The 12,344-nt window shown below is 34.2% G+C and overlaps 1 protein-coding gene across 2 annotated transcripts; it reads right to left on the bottom strand.

The window, feature by feature from the left end:
- Positions 1–557: 557 nt before the first annotated feature.
- ro60 (Ro60, Y RNA binding protein) lies at positions 558–9,602 on the bottom strand. Of its 2 annotated transcripts, none has more exons than XM_043254471.1 (9): positions 9,344–9,602; positions 7,199–7,878; positions 5,866–6,086; positions 5,642–5,788; positions 4,644–4,781; positions 4,449–4,565; positions 3,037–3,153; positions 2,765–2,908; positions 558–1,398 (listed from the first exon to the last, which is right to left on the bottom strand). In XM_043254471.1, exons 2-9 carry the CDS (start codon positions 7,764–7,766, stop codon positions 1,246–1,248), a joined length of 1,605 nt encoding a protein of 534 aa, XP_043110406.1. In that variant the 5' UTR covers positions 7,767–7,878; positions 9,344–9,602; the 3' UTR covers positions 558–1,245. The 2 variants fall into 2 exon arrangements, with proteins under 2 accessions (XP_043110406.1, XP_043110396.1); XM_043254461.1 differs by having other exon boundaries at positions 7,199–7,785; positions 9,344–9,601.
- Between the last annotated feature and the right edge of the window lie 2,742 nt (positions 9,603–12,344).

Genomic DNA, 12,344 nt, shown 5'->3' on the forward strand with positions numbered 1-12,344 from the left:
CTTTGGTAACTTGTTAACTATAGGGACAAATTCAACAAAAACATGGCAAATAAATTTGTTGTAACATGGACCATGCCGCGAGAGCACAGCCTTTCGTTATCCGTCATGTTTAATAACCCATGATTCAAGAGATCTAGATCTAAATTATCTGTAAAACTACACAAACAGGTACATTCAGTATTGCATCTCAAAAGGAACAGGCAGTAATTGTCTACAGAAGGTTTAGTGTTTGTTAGTTTGTGCCTACGTTTTCCTCACGTATTTATCATCCTAGCGACGTTAGCAAAACTTATAACTCCATTTGACACTAAGAGGCACAAAGAGCAAAAGAAAATGCAAAAAAGTAACTTTCTACATATACATACATATATACATATACACATATACATATATATATGTATATATATATATATATATATATATATATATATATACACATACACATATATATGTATATGTATATATGTGTGTATATATATATATATATATATATATATATATATATATATATATATATATATATATATATATACACACACACATATACATATATACATATATACATATATATATATATATAAAATGCAAGCTCTATAATTCAGTCTCTTTTTCACAATTTTTAAATGCTATTTAGTTCATCAAAAGTGTGCCAAAAAGTCTTGTTGAGTGTCGAGTCTCTCTTAAATCATAATTGTTATTTGTGATCGTATATCAAATATCAAGTTACTGGACCACAGAACACTTGAGGTATTTCAACATTAAAACATTACCGGCTAGTCATTTCGGCTACATGAGAACATTTGACTGCTTGATTTGCTTTTTCAATGACCTCGCGAATGGATTTCGCTTTATACTTCTCTCTGATTTTTGCGGAAGACCTATGGAGCGCTTTCAGCTTGATATTTTACAGCATCTCATCACACAGACGTTACGCACGATGAGCAAGGCCTCTAAAAGTATAGTACATTACTTCCGACGAAGGTCAGAGCTCTTCTCAGAAAGGAGCATTATTTCACAGGACCAGGTTAAAAACATACAGTATACCGAATGAACATCAGTAAACACAATCGGCATTTCGTCAATTTGCGGTTTTCACTGCAAACGATCCAGCCTGCTGGACATCCAGTCGGATAAAACCTGCAAAAACACGATTTTCCAAATTAATTTTTTTTTTTGCATGGGGTACGTTCATGTCTCTTTGTCCTTTTTGAGAACACCGTCCGCACGCTACGAAACAAACAGCTTTTAAATGACATCGAGCGCGAAGTTACGGATGACATCGACCGCTTGAGAGTCGAAGCCGCAGACGTCCAGCATGCCGCGGTCCTCGGGGTCGGCGACGGACAGGGAGCTGGCAATCAACCCACACACAATCAGCTTGGAGAACACGCCGCTTTTCTGAAAACGGAAAACACAAACTCTGCTGAAACGATGACCTTCAACTGATGTCCGATTAGTTTAATTATTATATGATAAGCCAACTCGTTTTTATTCTTCTAATCGGCTAATGACATGATCAAAAGCGAAGGAATTTATGATACAAAGTAACGATTTCAAGTAAATACTGTTCTTTAAAATTTTGTACTCATCAAAGAATTCAGAAAAAACATGTATTATTACATGTAAAATATTAAAAAGAATGATGTTCAAAAAAAAAAAAAGAATGATGTCAAAAAAATAAAATAATATAAAATATAAAAAAATATAAATATAAATAAATAAAATATAATATAAAAAATATAAATAAAAAATATATAAAAAATATATAATATATATTTATTTTTTTCCCTTTTCGTGGCATCGTTAGGATGGTGTTGGGGTGCTATGAAGCATGATGAGATGCAAAAGAGTTTTCTTTCAAGGAAACACACGCAATTATGTGTAAATGCTTGTTTCTGCGAGTGACCTTGTAAACTATTTGAAATTAAATAAGTCCTAAATGATCGTAAAATCTGATGTGGGTCAGATCATGTGCATCAGGTTTTAAAGAGATAATAAAATAAAAAGAAAAAGAACCACTCACTGCTGATTAATAAATAAAAGTTGTATATATATATATATATATATATATATATATATATATATATATATATATATATATATATATGCAATCTATAGGTTATGCATTTACAATTCATAGTTCATGTGAAGTACGTTTTAAGTTAACTACTTTTAAATGTTAAAAATAATAGCTTTCGATTATACCGTAATGTTGAATGGCTTTAATTAACGGCTAAAATGAAGGGAGAAATGCATTTAATAGGGATATCAGTAGATGTATTGGTATCAGTGATAATTTTTTTGATAATAATTCATTAATAATAGGCTATTTATTATAAAGATGCAATTAAACAAATGTAACATCTCAATGTTGTTTCCACGTTAATTTGGAAATTCAGCGTGAAATGACGACAATATAAGTACACTATATGTGTATTTTTTTAAAATCAGGTTATTATTACAGCACTAATAATAACCAGACGTATTAGAATGATATCTGAATGATCACGTGACACTGAAAGACTAGAGTAATGATGCTGAAAATTCAGCTTTGATCTCAGAAAAAAATGCATTGTAAAATGCATTAAGTAATATTTCACAAAATCATTTTTTGCAGCTTAGGTGAGCACGAGAGACATTTAAAAACATTTAAAAACATTACCCCAAATATTTAAGTGTAATGACAGCATATATCAGATAAAATTGTTCTAATAAATGAAAATAAACCGAACGTCCCAGGTCGTCCCTTTCAGGTTCCACTCACCTGTCTGTACGTCTTCAGTGTGTCAGCTGGATTTTCCCTCCCGAACGTCTGATTATTAGTGAAAATGATGAAGACGTCCACAGATTTATCGTTCTCTGAGGCCCAGGTGATGGGTAAGGCACAGTCCGTGCTTCCACCGGGGGTCTAGAGAGAAGACGCTATCAGTTACCGTCCCTACAGACGCCACATCAACATTTTTAAAGGTAGGATTCTGTGATCATATCGTAGTCTTGCGGCACCTTCAGAAGAAAATGCGAGCGAAACCGTCTTACCTGGATGAGCTGTGCTGCTACCTGCATGAATGTCATTTCAGAAGAGACGGAGCAGGGACGGACGCTTCCTTCAGAGAAAACCACTATCTGAGCGTCTGGCTCCGTCTGTGCAAACACCTGCCGTTAACAGAAAGACGTCGTTAAACATCTTCAGCTCACGTTTGGGATTTACTATCTCATCTGGAAAATCTTTTGAAAGATGTAGGAGCTAGCAGAAAATAAAACACTAAGGGGAAAAGGTCCTAAAAACATAAAAAGCATTTAAATGTGTCACAAAAGTCCGTTTTTTTTTAACGAGGTCACAGACAGAGACCCCGTGGAATGGTTAGATGCTCAAATTCATCCTTCCTGTGTTGACCGACTCCCAACTGAAACAGGAAGTATAAAATGATCGTATCTTTTAACCCTATAAATCCTGCTGTGTCATAGGAATCACATGACATTCGAATTTTTTTATATTCTCTGCTGTAAAACAAATGATCTTATTTACACGCTTAGCCACAATTAAGAAATGCAAATGTATCAAATATGAGGTTTTCAAGAAATATTTATTTGTGCAGCACAGTATTGTACCGATTTATACTGTATTTTGTGCTCCCGGAATACAAAAAATGAAGTTTTGATCATTAAAATAGGAATTTAAATAATATTAATTAATTTAAACATCATATAGAATGAGACTTACTTTTTATTATATTTAAATATGACTTTTTTTTGTTTTGTAAATGTTTTCATAAAAAAAAAAAAAAAAAAATAGTGAAAAGTAAATAGAGTAAAAAAACTTCGACTTCGACTACTGTAATAATAATAATATTTCTAAAGGAAATTTCTAAAGGCACTACATTTTTGGGACACTAAATAATAATTAAAAAAACAAATACAATATTTAACAAACAAGCAAAAAGATAGATTTTTTTGTTTTTGTAAAAGTTTTTGTAAAAAAATAGTAAAAAGTAAATAGAGTAAAAAAAAAAAGCTTCCATTTAAATAAAAATAATAATAATATATCATTTAAACATCATATTACTGGGGGATATACAATGAGACCTACTTTTTATTTGTACTTTATGTAACTAGTTTACTATAAAGACATGATTAAGAATAGTAAAAAGTAAATGGAGTAAAAAAAAAAAACTTCCATTTAAATAATAATATATTATTTTGTTATTTCTTTCTGTCATGCTTTAAAGGGTCATAGCATAAGCATGCGTGCAGACAGCATTAAAGCTAACGCAAATCCTCGTGTTAGCGTCCCATCAGGAAAGGAATATGCAAGGAATGTGAAATATGTGCGGGGCGGACCCCGGCAGCCACATGCACTTCCTCCAAGGACAAAACAACAGCTTCAGCTACGACTTCGCTCTCTTTACGGACTCCATCGTGTCGAATAAGAGCACCGGAGTAATTCTTACCAAACACATAGCCGCTGCCACCGCCACGGTGCTGATGGAGCTGCCGTGAGTCACGCTGCTCAGAGAAGAGCTGACGTCCACCGCCAGCAGGAAGCGCTTGCCCGTGGCCTCCACGGTCTGGAGACACAAAGAGTCACGGCTCGACATCACAACATGACTTCTGCAGTCTGTAAAAACAACCGCGACGGCGCTCACCGAAACGCTTTTGCTGAAAGCGCAGTCCAGGGCTTGAACGATGTCTCTGTCCGGATCCCATTTCAGCTTGCTGCGCTTCCCGTGACCTCTCTTGTAGTTTTCAGACGCCACGAGAATGTTGAACGGGTGTGTTTTTGCCTGAAGTAGTCGATTTGAAAATCAAAAGGCATATTCAAGCAAAAAGAAAAAACATTTCAAACTGTTTTTACATTTCATTAAATTCACATATGCCACAAAAAGACACATTTTAACTCATTAGCATGACTACAATATAACAAACCAAGCATTTATTATATATATATATATATATATATATATATATACACACATGCATATATATATATATTTATATGTATATTTATGTATGTATATGAGGATAAATATGCACAGTATACACACATCTTATGCAAACAAAAACATTTTCTATTGTATTTTCTATTTCTAAAATTTGGACGTTTCACTTTATGTACCATTAAATTAGATAATATAAATAGTCTTATATAAATACAACACACCAGTTTTTCGGTTTGCAATTATAATAAAAAACATTTTGTATTCTAACAGTTGCACATTTTGTCAATGTCATTAAAACAGGAAACATTCTGTTTAAAATAATTATTACGTCTACAAAACACCAAATCAAGCATAACTTATATTAAAGAAATATAACACTCTCCGTGTACTTTTTATTATAAAACATTAAATATTTTTATATTTTAACATTTTAAATGTAATGTCACTAAATTAGAAACAAAACAAAAAAACTAACTAAAATATAATATAATACGGTAAATATACTATTACTATAATGATTCTCTATTTGGGTGAAAACCGATTAATGAAAAGCTGATTGGTTTTCTGATAAAAGCTCATTTAATTTGTCGTGTGATACGATTCACGTATTTAAGTATTCAAACGAAATAAGAAGAGTTCAAAAACACTGAAAACATGATCATAGCTTCCTTCATCGTCTTAAAATGATGTCGCTGTAACCCAACCTTTTTCAGAGCCGTCTCATCCTGAATCCTCTCACAAACAGCTGCGACATCCGCACTTCCTGCCGCCAGAACCTTGTTTGCTGTCAGCTTCCCCAAATGCTTCAATAAAACAGCAACGGGCATCTCTTTCAGCAGTGCTTTCCATACCTACGAATACCACATCAAGTCAAAAACGCCACAGCATTTCAGCTTCTACTTAAAATGAAAATAAAAGTGGCTGAGACCTCTTTGGACTTGAGGTGGTTGGTGAGGATCTGCTCTTTCTCCAGCCTCTGCTCCTCGATGAGATGAATGAGCTCCTGTTCATCGGCGCAGTGCTTGGCTTTCTCCACAGCCTCCAGATACCCAAAAACCTTCTGCACTTCCTCGGAGTTCTCTTTATCAGCGTACGCTTCCTGGACACCCTTCCAGCCTTTCGTGATGTATTTGCAGACAACCGCAACAGCTGTGAAGAACAAGAACGCACGCTCGGCTTTCATCATCTGACTTCCCACACAAAGCAGACGAACTTTTAAAAGCTGTTTCGGCTGCTGATGCAAAAATAAAAGCTGATATAGGCTGTGGTTGAAACTGACTACAGTTTCTTGGCATAATACCGACAAACAATATTCCTCGGTGAGATCATTTTAATAATAAATATTAATAAGAGAGCTTGGAAGTAAACGAATGCTTTTACATGATATGCTGAAAACATCTGCATTGCATGTTTAGAATTTAAATCCTTATATATTTTATATATTAATAATATTATTTATGAATGTATTACTTGCCAATATAATTTTGAATATTGATAACAATAAAGATGGCTTGTTGTCAGATTACATGGTACACAGGAAATTACCCGTGCATTTTTAGAATTATTTTATTAAGTAATGTTTAAATAATGCAAAAAAATTCTAATTAAATGATATGCTAAAAATACATGCTTTGCATTTATATTATATATATATAAATATATATATATATATATATATATTTATTTATATATATATTTATATTTACATATATATATATATACATACATATATTTATATTTACATATATATATATATATATGTAAATTTATATATATATATATATATATATATATATAAATAAATTAATATAAAATATAATATAAAATATATAATATAATATAATATAAAATATATAATATATATATTTTTTTAATATAATATTGTTTTTTTAATTTTGCTGGGAAATCTTTACAAATTTTTATAGTAGTAGTAGAATATTTTTATTCAATGCCATGTCAGCATCTTAAACTAGTTTCATGGCAAAAACAAAATACAAAAATATATAAATACAAAAAGAATATTATATTACTGTATATTACTATATTTTTTTTTACTGTAACATACGATAAACATTCTGAGAATTTATTACAATTATTTCTAATTACAATTATTTTGCATTGCATTTACGTGTATTTTTGGACAATTCTACTATTTAAACACTTTTTCAATTAAGTGTTATGGCGGTCGAAACCATTAAATAGTTATTACAAAGGTGCCTTTAGAATAAAATACGGATTATTTCGGTAATAAACACACTCACTGTCATTGGTGGGCCTCATGTGGGACAGCCTGAGGAGGTCCTGGTGGGACCAGCCCGCTCTGTGCTTGCACTTGGTCACGGTCCGTGCCAGGCTCATCCCATCCTGGCTGTTGTACCAGTCCGTCACGGCCCTCCTCAGAGCCCGGCCCCACATCCCAGAGCCCTGTCTCAGCTCTTTCTTATACTGCACGAACGTGAAGAGCTGCGCGGGCGTCCGACACAGGTCCTTCAGCGCCTTCAGGGCGGCCTGCCGGGTCCTGCAGTCGGCGTGCTGCGAGCAGACGGCCAGGGCGAAGAGGCTGGGGCTCACGCGGACAGCTCGGCCCTCCAGACTGGAGCGTCTGATCTCTTCCACCACCTCGCAGCCCCGTCCCGCCTCGACGAGCTGCATCAGGGCCAGGGCGCTCTCCGTGCCCAGGGCACACTCTCTGGTGCTGTAGGTGGCGCTCTCAGAGCCGTAGCAGAGGAAGCGGCGCAGACTTACAGCTGCGGTAACCGATCTGCCAGACGAGTTCAGCACCTGTTCGCTCACAACTGACAGCTGCTCTGGAAGAGATGCTGGATCCATATTTAACTGTCCTTCAGTCCTACAGACAGACCACAGCGGTCAGTATTACAGTCTGAGCACAGGACATCAACACTGTCTGCAGACAAGCATGCATCTGTTTTCTGTTGAAAGACTGTAAAAATAAAGAATCCTATTCAAAACAATATATATATATATATATTTATATATATATATATATATATATATATATATATATATATATATATATATATATATATATATATATATATATATATATATATATATATACGTAAGAAAATACTAATATTTATATATATATATATATATATATATATATATATATATATATATATATATATATTAGTATATATATATATATATATATATATGGCATTTTATATGTAGATTTTTCTAGAGTACTGTATGATAAATAATTATTCAGTATAAAATAAAAAAATTCATAAAAAAACATTGACTGTTATTTTACTGTATAGCAATTAAAATTATAAATAAAAAAATAAAACATATTTGTAATATATAACACCATTTTAATTTATAATATTAATATAATAACAATACTAATTGAATTATTTACTTGTACATATTTATACACACAGTGTACTAATATCTACTTATAGATATGTATAGTTTAACACACGCAATAAATATTAAATATGATATTTAAAAGATGCATATTTATATACAATACTATATAATAACATTTATATATATAAGAAATACAAAGTTGAAATAAATATCAACTTTTAATATTAAGTACATGTGTATAGCAAAAAATAGACGCTATAACCTAAAATTCAAAAATAATATAAAAAATAAATATCTATTTTTAAATATTAGAATTTGGAATCAATATATAAAAATAATGAAACATGTATATTCAAAAGTTTATTTATATATGTACAAGTGTTATATGAGTTAGACACACACACACACACACACACACACACACACACACACCATGGAATTACAAAAAAATCACTTTTATACTTGTTCTGTAAAAATAATAATAAATACTATGTGAATAATAATGAATAAATATGTGAATAGCATAATGAATGCTATGTGAAATTATTATTATTAATTATAATAAACGACTTTTTAAGTGCAACTTGCTGTAATGCAACTCTAAGTGCACTTCATTGTAGCTTTTAGCCTTTAAATAAATAAGTGTATATGTCTGTATATGACTCAGCTCTTCAAAGCCTGTCAGACTGAGCGCATCATTTTGTTTTGTCAGCTTTGCGAGGCTCGGATCACTAGCGCTTTTAATCCCGTTAGCCGGTTAGCCAGAGCCAACAAAACCTCCTCAAAACACACGCATCCAGCCGATAAAAGTTCAACTGCTCCATCACAGCCGTACCACATCACCGATCAACAACATCGAGACGGCAACCTTTAAATCACACACACACACACACACACACACACACACACACACACACACACACACACACACACACTCGTGATGATGCAGGGAGGGGTGGACGGACATCAGCTAGCCTGATTGCTAACACACCGCTCAATAAACTATACATACATAATAAAGTACATCAGATACAGCTGGAACACTTTTAACGAGTCCGAAAGCTCTGTACCTGCTGTCGTCCTCAGGCGAAGTCTCCAGATCTTCCCGACAGTCACAGCTCCTCCCTAAAAAATCAGAGTCAAGGAAGAAGAGAACGGCGAAGATTCCCGACTGAGCTCAGCGCAATGGCCGCGTCTCAAAACCTACAGACACTTCTAGCTAGACGTCACTGGCGAGCGTTGGGACGCGACCCGCGACTTTTTTTTTTAGTGAGGATCGGAGCTTTCCGAGTTAAAAGAGTCATGCGATATCATACGCGCGTCCTTCCGACTCTGAACGCGCCATTCAATGCTGTACAAAGCGCTGCCCAGGTAGGCAGCTCACTAGGTTTTGACACACAGCCCCCTCAAAAAAAAAAAAACGTCCCGACCAAACGTAGTAAAAAAAAAAAACCATATATTTAAATGTATAAATAAAATGTAATTTATATCAGATTTACTACATTTAATATGTTTCTAAACTATTTTAAATATTTTTCTAGCTATGCAGGTTTATTAAACATAATGCATGTTTAATAAACATATTCTAGAATCATATTTTTTATATTAAATTATTTTATATATTATTTATAATATATAAAACATTTGTATCTTTATATATTACTGTATATATATATATATATATATATATATATATATATATATATATATATATATATATATATATATATATATATATATATATATATATATATATCCAAAAGTAAGTGGCATCCCATTCCTAATCCATAGAGTTCAATATGTCATTGGTCCACCCTTTGCAGGCCAGTCAAGTTCATCCACACCAGACTCAGTCATCCATGTCTTTATGGACCAGTCATGTTGTAAGAGGAAGAGGTCAGCTCCAAACTGTTCTCACAAAGTTTTGAGCATGGATTCGTCCAAAATGTCTTGGTATGCTGAAGTATTCAGAGCTTCTTTCACTGGAACTAAGGGACCAAGCCCAGCTCCTAAAGAACAACCCAACACCATAATCCCCCTCCACCGTACTTTACACTTGGCTCAGTGCAGTCAGACAAGTACCGTTCTCCTGGCAAACGCCAAACCCAGACTCGTCCATCAGATGGAGAAGCGTGATTGGTCACTCCAGAGATGCTCTAGAGTCCATCACTGCACCCGACGTTTTGCATTTCACTTGGTGATGTATGGCTTGGATGCAGCTGCTCGGACATGGAAACCCATTCCATGAAGCTCTCTGTTCTTGAGCTAATCTGAAGGCCACATGAAGTTTGGAGGTCTGTAGCGATTGACTGCAGAAAGTCGGCAACCTTTTCACACTATAAACCTCCTCATCCACTGACCCCGCTCTGTCAGGTTACGTGACTGTGCTTGATTTTATACATCTGTGGCACACACACACACACACACACACACACACACACACACACACACACACACACACACACACACACACACACACACATCCAACACTGCCATTCTCTATTCTCTCTCTCTCTCTCTCTCTCTCTCTCTCTCTCTCTCTCTCTCTCTCTCTATGCCTAGTCTTCCAGATGAATAAATGTAAAAACTGTAATAAATAAAAACTGAAATCAGTTCAGTCAGAATTTTGTTTTCATATGCATTTTTATTTTTTATTATATTCATTAATTGGATTTAAAATGATTCGGATGCAGAAACATCTGGTCCTAAACGCTTTGTTTGGTGTTGATTGCCTTTCTTATCTATTATTTCATTCTCTCTGTGTGTTATGGATGTATGTTATTTGTTAGACCCTTTCACGTTTTTATTCTGTTAAAATGATGCCATTTTGGGGGGTAAAATAGTTCATAGTAAAAACAACATTCCTACGCTATCGAACTAATTTTAATGTCGCGCACGAAGCGCGTCATCACCACACGGCTGTTTCACACTGCGCCTCTCTACCTATTTATTTCTATGATGAAAAGGCAGCCTGCTTTGATACAAGAAACGAATACCGCGCAAGGTGAAAGACATTTCGTTTCAGCAGGACAAAAAACTAATGAAATACAACCGACGAGAAAGGCATCTTACTGCGCCGCAATAAAAGCGACTGCTTCGTGTCTTCGGTAGAGGGCGCCATCCTTCAGCGTTCATGTCTATTGCCATTAAAAACGGGGTTACGCAAGGTAACCAAACGTATTTACTGAGCGCACAAATTGCTATTATTAATTAAGTGACCGTCGTGTTTCATGTTAGTAAGCCAGCTAATTCTGCTCAAACAGACAAAGCAAAAAAAATATTATGACAAAATAATCCCACCACATAAAGATCGCCAACCGAGCTAAAATAAGCGGAGGGGCTAATGCTAACACATAACAGTCCTGGAATAAGGTGAAAACCGGACTAAACACAAGGGACGACACTCGTGAATATTAATTAGGTTGGACTGACGTTGCTTAGTAACCTTCCTCGAGTGTCCACTCACGTACCCTAATTAATATTCATGACCAAGACCGCGGCGATGGATTGTTACATTTGAATCTCGGAACGTTTTTTAATTCCTTTTCGAATTATGAACAATTTAGAACGTCGCCGTCCACATCCAAACATATCAGAGCTCTTTTATAAAAAAACACATTTTTATTAATGCAAGAGAAAATACAGAGTTGACATTATGGGATGTTTGTACATAACACATAAAGTATCAGGCAAATGCGTTATGTCAAATAAATAAATAAATAAATAAATAAATATAGTAATTACTTGTTTTATTTGACATTTAACACACACACACACACACACACACACACACACACACACACACACACATATATATATATATATATATATATATATATATATATATATATAATAAAACAAGCATTGCTTTTAGTAGTCTGAGCATAATTGTTTAATAAAAAACAATATTTTTCCAAAGCTGCTTAGTAAAACGACATGTCCAGAATAAATGAAAGACAGTTTGCTGAAATTGCCAGTAAGAAAGAGACTAAATGAACATGTAGTATCAATGTTAGCCTACTTCTGCATAAAATGTTTGACAGGGTCAAATGTACTCATTGATTGGAAAGA

Source organism: Puntigrus tetrazona, chromosome 2 (assembly GCF_018831695.1).
Source record: "Puntigrus tetrazona isolate hp1 chromosome 2, ASM1883169v1, whole genome shotgun sequence".
In the NCBI taxonomy this organism is placed as follows: Eukaryota; Metazoa; Chordata; class Actinopteri; order Cypriniformes; family Cyprinidae; genus Puntigrus; species Puntigrus tetrazona.